At 39.4% G+C, this 21,397-nt stretch overlaps 1 protein-coding gene and 1 long non-coding RNA gene across 3 annotated transcripts; both read left to right on the forward strand.

The window, feature by feature from the left end:
• Positions 1–602: 602 nt before the first annotated feature.
• cdc37l1 (cell division cycle 37-like 1) lies at positions 603–21,117 on the forward strand. Of its 2 annotated transcripts, XM_077243150.1 has the most exons (8): positions 603–874; positions 4,036–4,305; positions 12,983–13,076; positions 13,166–13,281; positions 13,409–13,531; positions 15,075–15,245; positions 16,527–16,598; positions 19,685–21,117. In XM_077243150.1, the coding sequence occupies exons 1-8, from the start codon at positions 797–799 to the stop codon at positions 19,796–19,798; spliced, it is 1,038 nt and encodes a 345-aa protein (XP_077099265.1). In that variant the 5' UTR covers positions 603–796; the 3' UTR covers positions 19,799–21,117. The 2 variants fall into 2 exon arrangements, with proteins under 2 accessions (XP_077099265.1, XP_077099266.1); XM_077243151.1 differs by lacking the exon at positions 16,527–16,598 and having other exon boundaries at positions 604–874.
• Positions 6,016–7,931, forward strand: LOC143750234 (uncharacterized). Its single transcript, XR_013207133.1, has 3 exons — positions 6,016–6,650; positions 6,766–6,980; positions 7,085–7,931. It is a non-coding gene; the product is annotated as an uncharacterized LOC143750234 (long non-coding RNA).
• Positions 21,118–21,397: the final 280 nt, after the last annotated feature.

Below are 21,397 nucleotides of genomic sequence, written 5' to 3' on the forward strand. Positions count from 1 at the left end.
TTTTTACCATATAGAAACTATTCTATTAGTGTCTATGTATAGAACATACTTTTTAGCAGCCATTTTATTCAAAATAAGTACCTACTCTGGAGGGTATGCGATTTCAGACGTAGGCTATAAGACATGCAACCTGTACATGGCTATTCACTGAATGAATCTGTGAACAATATTTTTCTAGCACGTATTCAAATGATTCCAGGCACTGAAATAAACCAAAAATCCCCCTCAGGATAATAATACTATTCTATGATAATGATATATATAATAACAAAAAAAATCTAATATAAAATTCATGTAATATTAAAATATATTGTTGTATATTGCAATACATATTTTTATTTCTTTTTCTACGAACTCAAGTAGGGAATCCATATGAAAACATCATATACACACATATAATTAAATATTCATTTGTGTATATGTGCTTAAATAGACTATAGAATAGATATGCATCAATTAAATAAATAAATAAAGAAAGAAAATGTATAAATAAATAAAAAAATAACAATTATATATATATATATATATATATAAAGTGTTAATAATATTCTTTGAAAATATTTTTTTCTGGGCTGTATCATGTGATAAGAGTCACGTGACGAGTGATAGCGTCAGCGCACGGAAGTTGTCATAACGAGCTAAAAAAGAGGTACAGGCAGAACTGCTGATGTTATAGCCTGAAAATAACTCTCTCTGCTCGCTTACATCCCACCGAATTGCGTGTGCTTTTCGGATAATAAGCTTTATAAGCAGCAGAGCACGTCCCGCGGCTCCAGGGCAGAGTTTAAGCAGCGACATGGAGTGGTTTGGAGGCGGCGTGTTCCACACTGAACAGGACCGAAAGGAAAACATGCCCCGCACACACCCACACGAGGTACCCGAGAAAGTTCACTAGTGCTTCACGTATTACCCGAGGCCTTTTCATTGTGTTTTAAATCAACACGAGGTTGCTGTCTCTATGTGTTTACACTTAAACCCGCGCGGAAATGTGCTGTAAAGTCGTCGTTAGTTTGCGTTAGCTGGATTACTAACGTTAGAGGCTGCAGTAAAAGTTTCCGCAGGATGAGAAGGGAAAGGCTGTATCTCAATACGTCCCCGTTTTCCGGGGACTGTCCCGGCCGGGTTTTGTTGTCATGTCCCCGGAAATGTCTTATACACCCGCAAATACATTGCAAAAAACCCGACCAACATACAGCAGTAATAACAAATGAGATTTCAGTGATATTTTGACCACTGAAATAGAAAATGTTCACGGTTTCTAGTTCAGAAATCTGGTCATCTTAACCCAGACAGCATTTTTGGGCATCGCAATCACACCTGTCTAGACAGGGGCATCTCCGATAGGTTTATTTGTACATTTAACTGTGAGCATCTCTGACATGAGATCATGAGCCTATGTTTTCGGTTTTCAGCTGTCATCTTGTTCTGACAGCTGAGGATAATGAGTGCTTTATTATTAGATCCATTACAATTCCACTACTACTTTGATGGCTCACAGTTGTGTTATTGTATCTCTGTAGTAACTACATTGCAAGTGCATAACATAGAGATCACACAAAAACAGCGTGGGCCTATTTTAAATCAAACTCAATACTGCAAATCATTTTTTGGAGATAAAAAAGCTTGTTCAATCCACTTTGGAGGATTTTAGAAGGAAGTACAGTGTTATGCTGTTCTTTTTACAGTTTGACAAATGCATTGGGGAAAATATATAACTGTACCACCAACCTCATGAAATATCTGAATTTAAAAGGGTTGTGAATTGAGAAATCAAATTTTATTTGATCTTTCAACATGTAAGAGGTCATTGTGCTATAAAAATATCCTGTAAGTTTCGAAACTCAAAGCTTCCTCATTAGTTCAAAAACAGCTTTTATTGAAACCAAGCTCAGAAAACAACTCGTTTCAGATTGTCACATTACATCATAGTGAGACGAAAGACTGCCTCTACAGAAGATCAAAAACCTACTTCTACATCATTATCTCTTTAGCCCCGCCCACCGATTCACACATGTCATGTAGTAGTACATACAAGACAAACACAGGATTGATTACTCCAGCAACAAAATGATAGAGGATCTTCTGAGGATTACAAGATGTGGAAAAGCAGTCTTTGCATTGCCATCCTTGTGATCCTAACATTAAGAAAGCATGGATGAACTTTTTTTTTAACCCAGTTTTAGTCCGATCGTGTCAGTAAGACACTGTTCGTTTGTTTGCTTCATTTAACTGCGGATTAGTTTTTAAACAAGACGAAAGCAGGCTTTTCGCAGAGACTGAAAATAAAAGATGATGCAGTGACGACTACACTGGATCCGACAGTAATAATGTCGCAACACACAAGTGTGAGTAACAATGTTTTTACCTTGTGTCAGTATTGCTTTGTCTGATACAGATCGTTTATGTACTGAATATTTATACTGTTGCGTCACAGTCAACTTGAATTTTGTGATTTGCTGTCGCCGTTTATATGGTTAATGTGTTGGATTATCAGATATGGAAGAACGCACATAAAGAACGCTGCTTTAGTTATTGTTCTGATCGAAGCCAATCGCCGTAATCGTGAATAAAAGCTTCAGTGACCGACATCTTCTGTTTTGTCATCAACGTTACAACACATTTCATTTTATTTAAAACACGACAATGCAAAGGGCAATGTATGCTTTTCACTTTATTGCAAAGGAGGAACTGAATAGCCTATAAGAACAGCAAAGCATTGTGACAAACAATTGTACATTCATTCATGATTGGTTTACACGAAACGCAGTAAGTTATCTCTTGTCAATTGCAACTGTTGTAAGTACTTTAACTTTATTTGTCACAACCAGGACTTATAAAGCATGTAAAATGCATAAATGTTTCACATTGTTGGCAAATGTTTCAACTATGTAACAAGATTTTTCAACATTGGATGTTTTAAAAGACTATCACACGTGTAAAAAATATTTGAATACAAAACTGTTACTCAATCATAGCCGTAGGCATTCACTTCTAAGTCTTGTATGCGACATGTGGATCAAAACGGAGAGTTTGAAAGAGAGTCAAAAACAGGATAGAAAATAGCTTATTATAGCTAAATTAGGATGTTTTTTGATGTAAATTTCTTGATAACATCTCAATTATTTTTAAATGCAGTCCATGACCCCTTTAAAATAACAGTATTCAGGCTTGAAAAAGTCATGTAAATGTGTAAAATAATGATATTGTTTTTATCTAAATATTGCTCTTTACGAGTACGTATGTAAAGTAAAACTTCCTTGCAAAAAAATGTACTAACATCACTCTTTTTGTTGAGCTTCTTACTGAAGACATTTTTGTATGTTAAGTGTTTTTTTTTTTAAATCTAATAATTCGAAAGATTGTTGCTTGCCATATAAATATAAATCTGACCCTGCAGTCTTTATAGAAAATTATATATTGTGTATATATAAGAAACCTCTTACATTTACCAAGGCTGCGTTTATTTGATAAAATACAGTAAAAACCAGTAATATTGTGAAATGTTATTGTAAATTAGCTGTTTTTTTCTATTATTATAAAATGTAATTTATTCCTGTGATCAAAGCTGTATTTGCAGCATCATTACTCCAGTCTTCAGTGTCACAGGATCCTTCAGAAATCTTTCTGATAGGATGATTTGATGCTCAAGAAAAATTTATGGTGATTATTATTATAAATGTTAAAAATGCTGGTTCATATTTTTATGGAAAACATAATTTCTATTTTAAATAGAACTCTTTTGCAATAATATAAATGTGTTTACTGTTCCTTTTGATCAATTTAATGTGTGATCGATGATTCACATTATTAATTTATTTAAAATATTACTAAAATGTAGTGTATAGATATAAAATTCAAGGGAATTTTATGTTAAAAAAGAATGGTTTAAAAGTTCAGTGCTGCTAGCTTTGTAATGTCGCTGTCATTGAGGACTGGATCTGTTGCAAAAACAGAGCAATGTTCTTTATGAATATCTGAATTTTCCATGCAGACTGGAATGATTAGTGGGTGTGTTATCTCTGTGTCACATCACAGCCCAGTGCGGAGAGCATGGCGTCTCTGTGCCAGAGTCAGCAGCGCTGTTTGGAGGCTTCCATCGCGTCCCAGTGGCAGCTGGCAGAAGCACAGGACCAGCTCTGCGGTTTGGAGCTCCACAGCTCTGAGTCTGTGGAGCAGGAGCACGCACGAGCCCTGGCCTCCTCCGCTGAGCTCTCACAGACCGAACAGGAGTGGAGACATAAGGAGAGGATGCTGGGAAGAAGCCCGACTCTGTGTCCTGAGGCCAGCCGAGATGTGTTTGACAAGGTATCTTATATCAACACTCTAGAAAAGTCATTCAGTGCTCATGTCATGCTTATTTGTGCGTTGTACGATACAGTTCACTGTGCTGCTGTTATCTCAGCACTTAACTCTTTAGTCTAAAAATAAAACACACAGCAACCCCCCTAGCCCCCGCCCTTTGGAGGGCTACAATGTTTATGGACAGGGTTAACGGCTAATAAACGGGTAAAATAAATACATATGCACTTATGTTTACGTTCTTCTGAACAGCTAAATGAACACTCCAGTTTGTAAGTTTGGGGTCAGTAAGATGACAAACATTAATACTTTAATTCATCAAGGACACATTAAATTGATGAAAAGTGATAGACATTTATAATGTTACATTCTTTTGAACTCTCTATTCATCAAAGAATCCTGAGAAAATGTATCTCAGTTTAAAACTGATTTTTTTTAACCATGTGTAATAATACTTGTATACACCAAGCAATAAAGCGTTATGCTGAATATCCTGGCCTTTCCTCTCCTATATTCCAAGTCTTTTGACTTCAATGATTGTGTGACAACAGGCATCGTTATTCACTAATAGTCTTCCACTCCAGTGAGTTGCTGAGGTTGCGTTTCACTAGTTGCCTTTTTTTATATACGTTTATATTAGGGCTGGGAAAAGATTAATCGCGATTAATCGCATCCAAAATAAAAGTTTGTGTTTACATAACATATGTGTGTGCACTGTCTATAATTATTTTGTATATATAAATACACACACATGCATGTATACATATAAGAAAAAAATGTTATTTATATATAAAATATTTATATATAATATAAATTATAAATAAATATATACAGTATATACATGCAAATATTTCTTAAATATATACATGCATGTGTGTGTATTTATATATATATATATATATATATATATATATATATATATATATACACAAAATAATTATACACAGTGCACACACATATATTATGTAAACACAAACTTTTATTTTGGATGCGATTAATTCCCAGCCCTAGTTTATATACTTCTCTAGTTTAAAATGATCAGTTATGGTGGTGTTGTACCAGCAGTAATGGACTTATTTATACTCCGTTTGTGAATATACCACTACAAATCCACTTTAAGGATGAAAAATATTTAGTAAAATTAATCCTTTTTTCATTCTGCAATGGTTCATCAATACGTAGCAGCAGTGAAATGTGGACTTTTCAAACCCTTTTCTTCTTTTTTTATTTGGACTATTAGACTGAACATTTTACTGGCCCCACCACAAACAAAGTAATAAATTAATACAGGTATGGTTTATATCGTTTGACTCATGCAACCTAAATAAATAAGGTTATGACACCAAATTTGAGATGAAATTTCACATTTCTTGATTATAGTTTTGATACCACAGCAAAAACTACTAGCCTAACTAATTTCAAATATTATAAAAGTAAACAGCAAATTATGAGCAATAGTACAAATAAATACACCAGAACCAACATAAAAATGAAATAAACTGTGCTTTTCAGGATTTTTAGGTCTAACAGTAGTTTTCAGGTACAGAATTTGAATAAATTGAATAAAGTAATCAAATGTAAAATGGCACAGCATAAGTCAAGTCACCTTTACTTACATACTGCTTTTATACAATACAGATTGTATAAACAGCAGCTCTAAAAAACAAATTGTGTCATTGTTCAACTGAAGATATTCCAGTGTTATTTCAGTTCCATTGTAAAGATAATCAATTATTAAATGAATTTCATCTATAAAGCAGCTCTGTAGAAAACAGTGATGTCATCATCCGGCTCAGTTCAGTTCTCATGCGAGCACAGTCAGATCAGTAATGTTGCTTAATATTAAGTGTCCTCAACTAAGCAAGCCAGAGACGACAGTGGGAAGGAACCCAAACTCCATCAGGTGACGGGATGGAGAAAAAAACCCTCTCGGGGGGCCAGTTCTCCTCTGGCCGACGAACAAACAAGTGTATGATTATGATTCAGGCAGCATCACGAGTCAGAATAAGATTTTGGATCGGTAGTGTTCAAATATTCATCCAGTTCCTTTTACTTGAAGATAAGATTCATCACGCCAGTATGGAGACGAAGCTGGTAATAGATCTGTGTCTGGTTCTTGTGGTCTTTGCTGAGGATCTGTGCCGACAGATGTTGTGTCGACAAGGCCTTCACAGGGGATTGACTAGTTGACAGGATCTCTGCTGACATTCAGGGCTGCGTTGAGGTCGTGTCTAGGTGAAGGTCCACCATCTGGTCTGGATACGGCCCGGATACGGCTGACTACAGTAAACCTCAGGATAAACAGAGAGACTAATATTAGCGTAGATGCCATTCTTCTTACGATGTATCAAGTACGTAAGGTGTTATAGGAAGTATTCCCGGGTCCGGTTGACAATTTATGCAGCCTAATCTTCTTTTAAAGGATGTGAATTATAGAAATGTGATAATGTGTTTTGTGTATTCCAGATTTAAACTGAGAGTGTGTCTGCTTCCCAAACAAGGCTAGGAAGACTATTCCAGAGTTTTGGTACTAGATAGGAAAAGGATCTACCGTCGTCAGTTGATTTTGATATTCTAGGTATTATCAACTAGCCAGAATTTTGAGATCGCAATAGACGTGAAGGAATATAATGTGTTAAGAGCTCGTTCGAGAACTGAGGAGTTAAAACATTTAGTGCCTTGTAAGTAATTAGCAGGATTTTTTTTAAGTGTATACTATGTTTAATAAGGAGCCAGTTCAGTGTTGACAGAACCAGGCTAAAATGGTCATACTTCCTGGTTCTAGTAAGTACTCTGCGATGGGGGTATGTGGCGAGCAGGACGAGGTCGAGGGCCGTGGGAGGACGGCTCGAGGCCGATGCCGTGATTACTGATGAGCGACACCTGCGCAATGCACCGGTCTCGTATCTCTCACAGAGGAGCGGGAGCAAAAAAGAAGGAACGACGACAGTGGAGATCGAGAGAGGAACAGGCCTGGTCTAATGTTATGTTTTTGTGTGAATTTGTTCAAGTGCAAGAAGGCATGAAAGAGAACTAAAAGCAGTATTCGTGCGTAGTCTGAGAAGCGGTTTTCTGGGCGCTGGAGGTGCTTTGCGAGTACCGAATTCAGTTCAATTTCACGTCTTCAAGCGCCTGAATATTTAAATTGGCAGGTCTTATTTGATGAGCCTTGAGTATTTGGTCTTTTAACTTTTGCTGTATTTCATTTGGTATAGTTTGTCAGTTACATTTACATTACATTTATGCATTTGGCAGATGCTTTCCAAAGCGACTTGCATTCCAAGGTACATATTTTTACATTCTTATCAGTTTTTGCTTTCCCTGGGAATTGAACCCATGATCTTGGCGTTGCAAGCGCCAACGCTCTACTGTTTGAGCTACAGGAATCAAACAGCTGTTCCCAGTTACATGTTCTGTTCCCAGTTACAAAATTCTGTCCTAAAAGTGCGTTTCCGATATGGGAAAGTGTCAGTTAATACCTTGGTCAAAATTGAGCCGGAACACAATAGGTGTTACAATGTACAATTTATTTTTTAAATGGTTATATCTCTTAAATACCTTTTTAAAAAATCTGAAATAAGTTGTGTATTTTGATAGTATTCTTAGCTTTTTTGCTTCACATACTAAAACCTGGAATTTTGAATAATTTTTTTTTTACGTTTCATTTGTTAACATAAGTTAACTACATTAGTTAACTAACAATGAACAGTATTTCAACAGCATTTACTAATCTTAGTTTATGTGAATCTCAACATTTACTAAAACATTTTAAAGGTCAAAAGTTGTATCTGTTAACACTATTTAATGTACTGTGAACTAACATGAACATGAAATGTATTATTAACTAACCTTAACAAAGGTTAAAAAACACTGTAAAAATATATTGCTCACTGTTATTTAATGGATTAACTAATGTTAACAAATAAAACGATACTCGGTTACTAAAGTAACCTCGGTTCTCTCTAGAGAGGGAACGAGTATTGCGTAAGTTTAGCTTACGCTACGGGAAAGATTCATCTTCTCGAGAACGATACTGAACGATACAGATACTGAAGCCAAAAAAAATTCCATAATTTTGTATTCCTTGTCAACGCAGTGCAGCAGCTAGCAGACCTAGAGCAGGCCATCTCGCGTGCTCATTGGCTGCCCTGCGGGGAACTGCTGCAGCCTACCAGTGAGCCCGGCGTGACGTCACGCCCAATGATGGGCGCCTGCGCCTTCATAGCGTCACAGCCCGCCAGAATGGCCGTGGCCTAGCGTATAAAAGTAGGGGCTGTAGGCTGAATTCTCGGGTTTTTCGTCGACTGAAGCGAAGTCGCTTGTGGCGCGAGCACGGCCGGTTACGCAATACTCGTTCCCTCTCTAGAGAGAACCGAGGTTACGTTAGTAACCGAGAGGGCATTGCAGACCTTTCGACGCATAAGCGGCTGCTATAGCGTCCACTATCCATCTGGACAGGCTCTGTTTCGAGGAGGCGAGACCCTTGGTGCGCCCACCAAACGAAACAAAAAGCTGCTCCGAACGCCTGAAGGAGGCGGAGCGCGTAATGTAAACCCCCAGCGCTCTGACAGGGCAGAGGAGATTCACATCACTTTCGCTGTCAGATGCTGGGAGAGCTGACAATTAAATAACTTGCGCTCTGAATGGAGTGCCCATCACTTTAGGGACATAGCGATGTCTAGGTCTGAGGATGACTTTAGAGTCATTCGGCCCGAACTCAAGACACGACGCGCTGATAGACAGCGCATGCAGGTCCCCCACACGTTTTACTGACGACAGTGCAGTCAGAAAGACGGTTTTCAGTGATAGATGTTTCAACCCCACGGAGTCTAGTGGTTCAAATGGAAAAGCTTTCAGGGCCTCAAGGACGAACGAAAGATCCCACATGGGAACCGACGCGGGGGGCGCGGCGGATTCATCCTTTTAGCTCCTCTAAGGAAGCGGATAACCAACTCATGTCTTCCCAGTGACTGGCCGTGCGTCGATTCTGCGAACGCTGCCACGGTCGCCACGTATACTTTGAGCGTGGATGGGAATCTTCCCTTATCCAGCAGCTCTTGTAGGAAGGTGAGCAGATGCGCCACCCCGCATGTCCGTGGCTCCAGACCTCTGTCGGTGCACCATCCAGAGAACACCGACCATTTAGACGCGTAGAGCCTTCTCGTGGAAGGGGCTCAAGACTGCGTGATCGTGTTCATCACTCCTTCTGGCAGGGCAACGAGTACCTGTGGACACATTTCTTACATTCAACACTCGAGCGGCTTTTCTGCGCTTTATGAGAGTGTGCACTGTGAGTGACACGGCATTCTGAGTGCTTATGTGTAGGGGTGAACACTGAGGCGTGGGCACTTTCACTACACTTAAAACACTGACGGCGTGAGCCGGACCAGACATTATACTATTTTTGAGATTTCTCTGGGTCGCCGTGAAAACGGCGTTTGTGTGCAGGCGAGAGGGTGAATAAACCGGCTCGTTGGCTGCTAATTGAACCACTGCAGTAGCCTGTTTGAAGGGGTGGCGGTCTGTGACGGCTGTCTGAGCACGATCTAGGGCGGCCGCCCTGGCGTCGCTGCGAAGGCTGAGGCTGTGCTGGACGCTGGGTGCTGATTCGCACGGGCGGCTGTCTCTGTCTCTCGCGAGAGCGGCCTGTGGCGGAACTCGAGCGTCGTGGCAGGAAGAGGTTCATGGCCTGCGTGGTATTCTTCACCTCAGAGAAGCGGTCAACGATCCCGTTCACCGCTGGGCCGAAGAGACCAGTGGGGGAGAGCGGCGCGTTCAGGAAGGTGGCTCGCTCAGATTCCCTCATATCCGCGAGCGTTAACCAGAGGTGCCTCTCTGTCACAGTTAACGCGCCCATGGCTCGTCCGATGGCTTGGGCTGCGGCTTTGGTGGCGCGGAGAGAGAGATCCGTCGCACTCCTCAGATCCGTAACCGCAGCTGGATCCCGGCCCTTCTCATCCCACTCACGGAGGAGGTCGGCTTGCAGGATCTGAAGCACAGCCATTGAGTGTAGAGCAGACGCGGCCTAGCCGGAGGCATCATAAGCGCGCCCGACCAAGGCGGACGTGGCTCTGCAGGCTTTAGACGGGAGGGCTGACCCAAAGGTGCGCTGCGACCGCCTCTTCCACAGGGGGAATAGCCGTGTACCCTTTCTCGGTGGCGCCGTCCACTTGGGAGAGCGACGCGGAGGCCTGTGACTGAAGTCTTGAAGAAAAAGGTGTACTCCACGACTATATCAGCTCCGCATGAAGTTCCGGCAGGAATGGACCGGGCCTAGTTGCTGAAGCTGTATGGCGGCGGCGGCTCTGAAGGAAACAGCCGTCGAGCCTGTTCGGCGCGGGTTCCTCTGGCAGCGACCACTCGAGCCCGAGACGGTCAACAGCCTGTGTCAGCAGGCGCATCAGTTCCGCATCAGCTCCAGCGCGGGTACGGGTTAGGGATGGGCGATATAGCCTCAAAATTCTATCACGATATTTCAAGAATATTTGCGATAATGATATTTATGACGATATAGACATTTTTTTGTTGTTGTTGTTGAAAATTTTCTTATTATGTTTATTTCGCCTAAATGTTTGCTCACTCATTGCGTTTTTACAATGTGGTAATTTTGTTATTAAGAGTTTACACAACAGAAGGTCTGTAGGTCTAACACCAGTATTCAGAAATACTACAGAAACATAATAAAGTAATCAAATGTAAAATAACACATAGTCTTTTAGTTCTGTTTCCTGATTAAATTAAATACATAGGCTAATAATTCTCATTCATTACAATTAAAGCTATCTTTTGTTGTTTTGACGACAACATTAATGACAGACGCATAGCCTATGGCTGCTGTCACTTTTACAGCTAGTGCACGGATCCATTGCTGTTTTCATTATACTGTCTGTCACACTGTCACATGCGTTTTATACATAACCGACTGTGTTTATGAGTATACTTACCAAGACCGGAAGTTTTACACAATTTTGCGTTTTCCCCCCCATTAAAGCGATATAATCCGCGAAAAATAACTTTAGTTTCGCCCGAGCTGTAGCCTACTCTATGCACGCAGTGCAACTCTCTCAGAGAGTGCGCGAAAATCTTACTGGATAGTTTAAAACCGCTTGAATGTTTAAACTGATAAGAATTAAGAAGACTTGAAAATTATGAACTTTAGTTACGATGCACGGATGGCTAGATTGTGCAAGAGACCATTCAGTCATGTCCCGACTCCTAAACGCGCGAGAGAGAAGACGCGCGTCGGCAGCCCCGCTGAACACTCAAGCTGTTTGTGAAATTGCTAAATCGTCATCGGAGGCTGACAGGCTGCTCTCGCGCTCAGACAGGTGTTGTTGTTGTGCGTGCTAGGGAACGTAAATGCGCCATACGTCATCGCGTTGCTATATCATTGATATCGCGATATGACACTTTTTTTATCATGTAAAAATGTATACCGGTATTATCGTGGACGGTATGATATGGCACACCCCTAGTACAGGTAGATTCCTGGATCGACGGGGTGGCGGAATGAAGCGACCATTCCTCGCTGTCCGATGCCAGGATGGAGCAGCAGTCTTTCGTAGCGTGTTCCTCGGCCTCATCCTCCGATGCGACGACAGTGAGGCTCGTAAGCGGCAGCTGCGCGTCAGTGAGGAGAGGGGGAGAAGGCGAAGGCGAGGCTCGAGGGAGGTTCTCCAGCGAGCGCGTCGCTGTGGCCACAGGTTCCGGCTGTCTCAGGGAACGGCGCTTCTTCCTGCGCGGTCCCACAGAGGGCGGAGTGACTGCTGTGGTGTTAAACTCCTCGAGTCGAGCCCGCAGGGTCGACAGCGGAAGCTCCTCACAGAGCTCGCAGCCCCCGGACGCGAGGGCGAGCTCTGCGTGTTCCAGGCCCAGGCAGAGAGCGCAGATCAGGTGGCGGTGTCCGGCGCTGAGCGGGGCTCTACACGAGCCGCAGGAAGTGCGAGGCATCTTGAAAAAGACGCTCGCTGCTCTTTTAGAATTTTTTTTTTTTTTTTTTTTACGGTAAAAAGGATACGACGCCGGATAGCGTAGCTCACACGGATGGCTGAAGGCGGCGAAAACTGCCGGCTTCCTCAGCGCTGTCCTAAGCTGGCTGTTCGACCGCGGCGGTGGCTTCTCTCAAATCCAGCGATGCGAAGAGCTCGCTGAAGAGACGAAAAATCAGAGAATTCAGCCTACAGCCCCTACTTTTATACGCTAGGCCACGCCCATTCTGGCGGGCTGTGACGCTATGAAGGCGCGGGCGCCCTTCATTGGGCGTGACGTCATGCCGGGCTCACTGGTAGGCTGCAGCAGTTGCCGCAGGGCAGCCAATGAGCACGCGAGATGGCCTGCTCTAGGTCTGCTAGCTGCTGCACTGCGTTGACAAGGAATACAAAATTAAGGATAATTTTTTGGCTAGAGTATCTCGAGAAGATGAATCTTTCCCGTAGCGTAAGCTAAACTTACACAATACGAGAGAACCTCTCGTAAGAGAACCTTATTGTAAAGCTTTACCAAAATTTTTATGTACCTCAAAAACGGACCCGAATGCAATAGGAGGAATATGATTAATGAGCCATTTGATACAACAATTTATGTTATTGCCCATTTGTTTTGTGTTCTTGCACAAAATCTGAATTGAACACATTAAGTGTTAGTGTGTAGATTGCTGATGCCCCTTTTCTCGTTTTTTTCCTAGAGTATCATAAACATGTCACAGTCTTGGCCTAATGAATCCGATCATAAGAACTTGGGCTTCAATCAGCTCAATGAAGAACTCTTGAAACATTTTGGTAAGTTATGGGGTTTGTGTTTGATTTGAATGCTTATTAATGGAGACTGTTGATCCTAATGGAGGTTGTCGCTTCTTCTGATTGTACAGGTATGTTGAGGAGGTGGGATGATAGTCAGCGTTTTCTAGCAGAGTACCACCATCTCATCTGTGAAGAAACGGCCAATTTCCTGATCCTGTGGTGCTTCCGCCTGCAGGCAGAGCAAGTGAGTCCTCTTTCATTTTCAAAATAATATTCTACCGGTACTGTTTCTGTAGTTTGTAGTATGTAATCCGTGCACTGTGTACATGCATCACATGACCTGCCTCTGATACTGATTGCCTCTTCTGCAGAAAGAGGCATTAATGGAGCAGGTGGCTCATCAGGCCGTCGTCATGCAGTTTATTCTGGAAATGGCCCGCAACACACAGCAAGACCCACGAGGCTGCTTCCGTCAGTTCTTTCAGAAAGCCAAAGTGAGACTCACATCTGCACTGCAATGCTGCAGACATCACCTTCAACCGGTTTTACACACGACATTAAACATCTCTTACTGTACACCAGTTATTCAACCAGAGAAGTGCAATAATAAAGTCCTCAAGGATGTGGAATGGGGAATAATTAAGATTTCTTAATGTTTTTGTCTCTTATGCTCTCCAAGGCTACATTTATTTAATCAAAAATACTTTAAAAACTGCAATGATGTGAAATATTTTTACAGTTTATAAGAAGTGTGTTCTCTTTGAATACATTGTAAAATGTAATTTATTCCTGTGATCATTACTCCAGTTTTCAGTGTCACATGATCCTTCAGAAATCATTCTAATATGATGATTTGGAGTAATGATGCTGAAAATTCAGCCTTGATCAAAGGAATAAATTACATTTTAAAATAATTTCAGTGAATTTGAATAATTTCAAACAAGACAATTATTTTAAATCACAAAAATATTTAACTATATATATATATACAGTGTATATATATATATATTTTTTTTATTATTATTTTTTATTATTATTTTTTTTAATCAAATAAATGCAGCCTTGGAGAGCAGAAGAGACTTCTTCCAACAACACTAAAAAAACGTCATTATTCCAAATTTTTGTTGTTAATGAGATGGTGTGAGGCCCCGTCTACACCTGGTATTAAGATGTTTTTTGGTTGATCGAATCACAAATAGACGAGGGAAACATATTCCTGTTTACACCTGATGTTTTAATCCGTCTTTTTCATCCACTTCCACTTCAGTCCTGATTTCTTCTGGGGGAGGGTCTATGTGTAGGTAAATGTATGGGCTTTTTTAGATCTCTCGATCTAATGGACGAAATAAGCTCACACAATTTACATATGATTGCGCTCGGAGACGACAGAAAAACACGGAGAGCAGCTATAGTTTCTGCTCTGACAAACACAAGATCGAGTGCCACTTTCCGAACACTGTGAGTGTGTGTTAGAAATCAGGAATTGTGCTTGGTTTGTTTTTCATCTTTAAACCAAACTTAGGTCTCCAGTCGACAAAGTTTAAATCCCGTCTGGCTAGCGCACTTCCCATAATGTTTGCGCATTAGGTCAGTAGGCGGAGAGTAGGTGTTTTTTGTGGTTGTTCGAACACATTCGACCACATTCATCTACACTACGAAAGCAATCCAGTCGAGTGTGTTTTCAACTACCTCTGGAAGTGGTCAAAAGTGGACAAGCACAAAGCGTTTTACACCACGTTTACACCTGTATTTACCGTCGTCCACTTGTGATCCGATCAACCAAAACACATCTTAATACCAGATGTAAACAGGGCCTGAGTGTTATGCAGTAATGTCAGTGACCACTAGAGAGAGACATGACATAACTGACAGCCCGAGGCCAGGAAACAGCAATAGAGGACAGATGAAGTTCATATTCACACATTCATCCATGTCATTTGATTGAACTCGCATGATTTTTTCACTGAAAGTGAAAACTTTGAATGCACTTTGAATCAATTTTAATCTTGCTTTGCTCTTTTTTATTATTTTTTTAAGGCAGGGCAGGAGGGATACTTGGATGTCTTCCACACAGAACTCAAAGCCTTCAAGCAGAGAGTGAAAGAGTGTACCATGAAATCAAAAGGAGGAACCCACGATGCAGTGCACCAAAATACACCGCCAGGCTGTTGCCTCGACCCCAAGGAGGTTTTGGAGTCTTTGCCACCGGTAGGAATGATTATACACGTAATTTGCAGGTGGGACATTGTCCCCTCCACTTTTTGCCAGGGTCAATATTGTCCCAACCACTTTTTGAAACATCTCGAGGCACGGATGTACCGTATACAAATGAAATATCTCCAGTTGACTTGTAGAGTATTCATTTTGCTCGTTTGTGTTAAATAAGAGGCGATCTGGCGCTGGAATGTGTTGATTTTGAAATCATGGCGAATCCTCGTTGCCGCTGTTATCAGTTCTCTCCTGGCGCTTGTGCAACTTCACACAGACAAGCGCTTCAATCTTTCGCTTAACGCTGTTGCGGAGACTCTGTGTTAACGTTTTTGCGGATCTGTGTATTTATTCACTGATGTGAAGAATCTTGGTAATAACAATACATTGTATTATAGTAGATGTAAGGACATCACATTAACCATGACTTCTATTTCGATAAATTAAACTCAATGTACTGTTGAAATTGATTTCTGGACATCATAATGTTATTTTTACTGCAATTGTTATTGTAGGCTACATATCTGAAATAGCGTTGTATTAGCAACTGACACCCACTTTTTAAAACAAAGTTAAACCACTGGGAATGATAAGTGAATCAATCAGTTCTATGTCACTGACAGCATGAAGCACAGTGAATCAGAACATGTTTCATGGTTGATATACAGTTATGTAGAGAACCATTTTGAACCTGTGAGATTTCATTGTGGCCGTGAATGCATTGAAAATAGACTGATGACTAAATGTATCGTCACACTTAATTCGCAGCTGGTTAGGACATATCTTGACAATTAAATCTTGACAACATATACTGTTTTGAACATGTTTTTCAATGTTGATCAAAAATACAGTAAAGACACTAATATTGTGAAGTATTATTACAATTTAAAATAACAGTTTTCAATTGAAATATTATGTTAAAATGTCATTTATTCCTGTGATCAAAGCTGAATTTTCTGCATCATTACTTAGTCTTCAGTGTCACATGATCCTTCAGAAATCATTATAATATGATGATTTGATGCTCAAGAAAATTTCTGATTATTATCAATGTTGAAAACAGTTGTGCTGCTCCATATTTTTGTGGATATACATTTACATTTCAGGGTTATAGAAGGTTAAAAAAGCTTCTTTTTTTTGTAACAATGTAATTCTTTACTGTCACTTTTGATCAATTTAATGCGTCCTTGCAGAATTAAATTAAATTTTTTAAATTAAAAAAATTAAATGGTAGTGTCGCTAGTAGCAAACTATAAAACGAGTCAAATGTTGAATTTGCAGGAGCTGAAAACATGCATCCAGATGCAAGATATGCAGATTCTTCAGAATGTGCTGAGCAACATGAACCCACAGGTAACGCTGCGGCATAAAGGCCCGTTCACACCAAGGACGATAACTATAATGATAAAGATATAGTTTTTGAAAATCGTTCACACCACAACTACAACGATAAAGGAACGATATTTTTGGAATCACTTTCAAATGCCGAAGAGCAATAAAAACATTGACAGCCAATCAGAATCCATCCTGCTTTAAAGAGCTCCAGCACTTAAAGTGGCAGACGACAAAACTGGAGCCTGTGCTTAATTATCAGAACGATATCATGTGTTGGTGAGGAAGCGAATATAGTTGTAGATATCGTTTTTGGTGTGAACAGCACTTTATCCTGTAAAACAACATAACATGTCAAACATGCACTTCAAAATTTGATGATTCCAGTTCGCTGATTTATTATTTTAGTACTTTTGGAGAAGAGATTTGCGGCTCTAGTACTGGTATTGTGAATAAGAACGGATTCTTGGTTCCTAACCCCACAAATGTTATGGTACAGCTTTAGAAAGCATGCCGCATTGTCCGGAGCGTCAGGGTCTGCACTTTTTTCAGGTTCTTGAACACTTTTTTCAGGTTCGTGAACACTTTTTTTCAGGTTCTTGAACACTTTTTTTTCAGGTTCTTGATCACTTTTTTCAGGTTCTTGAACACTTTTTTCAGGTTCTTGAACACTTTTTTTCAGGTTCTTGAACACTTTTTTCAGGTTCTTGAACACTTTTTTCAGGTTCTTGAACACTTTTTTCAGGTTCTTGAACACTTTTTTTCAGGTTCTTGAACACTTTTTTTCAGGTTCTTGAACACTTTTTTTTCAGGTTCTTGAACACTTTTTTCAGGTTCTTGAACACTTTTTTTCAGGTTCTTGAATACTTTTTTTCAGGTGCTTGAACACTTTTTTTCAGGTTCTTGAACACTTTTTTTTCAGGTTCTTGAACACTTTTTTCAGGTTCTTGTACACTTTTTTTCAGGTTCTTGAATACTTTTTTTCAGGTTCTTGAACACTTTTTTTCAGGTTCTTGAACACTTTTTTTCAGGTTCTTGAACACTTTTTTTCAGGTTCTTGAACACTTTTTTTCAGGTTCTTGAACACTTTTTTTTCAGGTTCTTGAACACTTTTTTCAGGTTCTTGAACACTTTTTTTCAGGTTCTTGAATACTTTTTTTCAGGTTCTTGAACACTTTTTTTCAGGTTCTTGAACACTTTTTTTCAGGTTCTTGAACACTTTTTTTCAGGTTCTTGAACACCTTTTTCAGGTTCTTGAACACTTTTTTCAGGTTCTTGAACACTTTTTTTTCAGGTTCTTGAACACTTTTTTTCAGGTTCTTCAACACTTTTTTTTCAGGTTCTTGAACACTTTTTTCAGGTTCTTGAACACTTTTTTTCAGGTTCTTGAACACTTTTTTCAGGTTCTTCAACACTTTTTTTTCAGGTTCTTGAACACTTTTTTCAGGTTCTTGAACACTTTTTTCAGGTTCTTGAGCACTTTTTTTCAGGTTCTTGAACACTTTTTTTCAGGTTCTTCAACACTTTTTTTTCAGGTTCTTGAACACTTTTTTTCAGGTTCTTCAACACTTTTTTTTCAGGTTCTTGAATACTTTTTTCAGGTTCTTGAACACTTTTTTCAGGTTCTTGAACACTTTTTTTCAGGTTCTTGAACACTTTTTTTCAGGTTCTTGAACACCTTTTTCAGGTTCTTGAACACTTTTTTCAGGTTCTTGAACACTTTTTTTTCAGGTTCTTGTACACTTTTTTTTCAGGTTCTTGAACACTTTTTGTTTCAGGTTCTTGAACACTTTTTTCAGGTTCTTGAACACTTTTTTTCAGGTTCTTGAACACTTTTTTTCAGGTTCTTGAACACTTTTTTCAGGTTCTTGAACACTTTTTTTTCGGGTTCTTGAACACTTTTTTTCAGGTTCTTGAACACTTTTTTTCAGGTTCTTGAACACTTTTTTTCAGGTTCTTGCTGCTAAGTCAATGAGAGTCAATGGACATGGGAAGAGTTGCATAACTGCTTTAATCTGCTGTGTTTCCTTCATCAGAAGAACGCAGGCTGATCTATAATCCCTCTTCCTGCGCTGCATCAACATGGATGTGCAGATTAAAACGCTGCAGTCGAAGGAAAAGATCACACAAATATTAAAATTGTCATTTATACACCCTCATTTCGTTCCAAAACCGCTTGGCTCACTTTCTTCTATTGAGCACAAAATTTAAGATTTCTTTTTTAAATAAATGCTGTTCTTTTAAACTTTCTATTTATCAAATAATCCTTAAAAAATGTTTCATGGTTTCCACAAAAACATTGATGATAATAAATGTATCTTGAGCAGCAAATCCGTATATTAGAACGATTTCTGAAGGATCATGTGACGCTGAAGCCTGTCCCATTTAAAAGTGGTATATTTTGTTTGAAAACATTTCAGAGTAACATTGATGTTTTGATAGAAAAACAATAGAGCAGTCGTGAGTTAGAAGTTTAGAAGGAATTTTATTAAATTCAATGGAGTTCATACTGGTAATTCTCATATTATATGTTCTTATAAATTTCATATAATTATATAAATAATTATTGATATATATTGAAATGTACATAAATATTGATCAAATATATATTTTCTTGCAGCACACTGGTTTTTGCTGTAGTTGTAAAATTTGAATGAATGTTTTATGAATAAAAAGTGGTTAAATACTGTACAGCAATAGCATGGAAAAAACATGGTAACATTCAAAAAAAAATGCACATTCACTCATTAAAGAGAAGTTATTGATCAGATACAATATCCTTTAAGTTTAAAAATATTAAGTTATGACTGTTCTATAAGCTTACGTTGCACCAGGTCCATTTGCAGCAGTTTTTTTTAATGCATTATATGGGTTACAGGGATAGTTCACCATTCAAGTTGTTCCAAAACCATATGCATTTCTTTCTTCTGCAAATACTATGAAAGTCAATGGGGCCCGTCAAATGTCTGGTCACCCATATTCTTCAAAATATCTTTTGTGTTCAGCAGAAGAAAGAAACTCATACAGGTTTGGAACAACATGAGGGTAAGCGTAAAGCACACTGATCTTTTGCCGTTTATTAATATCCTCTTTCTCCATCATCACAGGTGGCAGAATACCACGTGAAGCGTTGCTTGGAGGCAGGAGTTTGGACGAATATACCAAGAGCCTCCAAAGAGGAGAGTTCAGAAACGGACGAGTGGAGAATGATGGAGACCTAGCAGTGAAGACGAACCTTCAGTAGGAAAACGGCTTTGGGTCGGAGGACAGAAGGAACAAGGGCTGCTGTGCTCAAAGACTTTTCTTTTGTATCTGTGCCTGAATGTGTGCTGCACTTTATATTTGTTTAATAGAGAAAGTATTTAAATAAAAAAACACAGGAAACTGTATTTTTTTGAGGCACTTATATTTTTGTGCAGATTTTAGTTAAATTTCTGTTGCTTGCTAACTTTTCGTCATCTGTTTTAGCAGTTTGAATAAAAGTTTAGGAAAGTGGTACAAGCAGGAGTGCAAAGGAAAACCTCTTTTTTGTCGTAAATTGGTTTTAAGTCAACCAGATCAGTGATATTCGAGAAGCATTTTGCTGTTTTCTTTGTGTTTGAACTTTTTGTTTCATATCCCCACCTTTGGATTGTAATCTATAAAGTCCACTGCACATTGAACTCGAGCTGCTATCTGGGAAGTGTTTCATGTGTCATGTGTGCATGAACGCGGCAGATAACAGTGGACTTCCTGCAGATAGCGAAACGACACCGAGGCGGGGCAGGACCACCCACTTTACCGTCTTCATGTTGGTAGTGAGACATTTGCAAAAAGTCATTTGCAGGTCCAACTGGACGGCATGAAAACCAGTAATGTAATGTTACCTAGAGTTATAATGAAAGAGATTCACATTTACTGTGTAAAATGTAAACCGGATGCTTATCGCACTTGGCCGTAGAGTTTGATTTGATGTTAAAAGCAAAACAATGGCAAACGTCAGCGATATTTCGTCTGAGGTTTAAAAATTATTTTTCTCATTTTCTCACCCTCACTAACCTGTATGAATTATTTTCTTCTGTGGAACATAAATGAAGATATTTAAAAAATATATATTTATTTATACAATTAACGTCAATGGGGTCCAAACTATTTTTTTTTAAACCCCATTGGCTTCGTTATATAGTCAAAACCAAAAAAACATTCTTCTAAATACATTTTGCGTTCTACACAGAAGAGAGTAAGTCATACATGTTTGAAACAACATGAGGGTTGTGTAAAACGATGACATAATGTACTTTTTTGGGTGAGTTGTCCTTCAGAATAAGATTTTGAGAGCTTTCCCTTACCAAGATTTTAGAAAACTGACTTCTATTCATTGATATAGTTGCATTGAAACCCTGCCGAAGCTGTTTGCGCATCACATCCAGCCAGTTTGCATTGCTTGTACTGCACACAACATTTACAGCAAACCTAGGATTTGTGTTATAATTAATGTGGTGATATTGTGCAAGTCTTTTACGATCAGATCAAACTGAATTAAATCTTTAGACCCACAGTATTGCTGACTGCTTGAAACGTTTTATTTCACTGTTTTTAAAATAACATTTGAGCACTTTATAAATGTTTTGCTAGTTCTCTGTGAGCGGGATTCTCCTGATTACATGCGCGCAATAAACTCTGGCTTAAAACGTTGGTTTTCGGGGGAGGGCCTTTAATTATTCACCCTGAGGTTAGTGGGTTGTACAATGAAAGTAGGATAAAATATACAACACGTGCTTCTTTTGGCACGTCCACTCAACAAAAGGAACATAAGGCATCGGTTATAAAATGTAACGATC

This window comes from Siphateles boraxobius, unplaced genomic scaffold, assembly GCF_051911475.1.
Source record: "Siphateles boraxobius isolate OS27281-9 unplaced genomic scaffold, OSU_SipBor_1 25, whole genome shotgun sequence".
NCBI lineage: Eukaryota > Metazoa > Chordata > Actinopteri > Cypriniformes > Leuciscidae > Siphateles > Siphateles boraxobius.

Coding starts and splice junctions, on each gene's coding strand:
- cdc37l1 (XM_077243150.1), top strand. CDS start 797: ATGGAGTGGTTTGGAGGCGGCGTGTTCCACACTGAACAGGACCGAAAG. Junction 13,282..13,408: donor TCCGCCTGCAGGCAGAGCAA/GTGAGTCCTCTT, acceptor CCTCTTCTGCAG/AAAGAGGCATTAATGGAGCA. Junction 15,246..16,526: donor TTTTGGAGTCTTTGCCACCG/GTAGGAATGATT, acceptor TTGAATTTGCAG/GAGCTGAAAACATGCATCCA.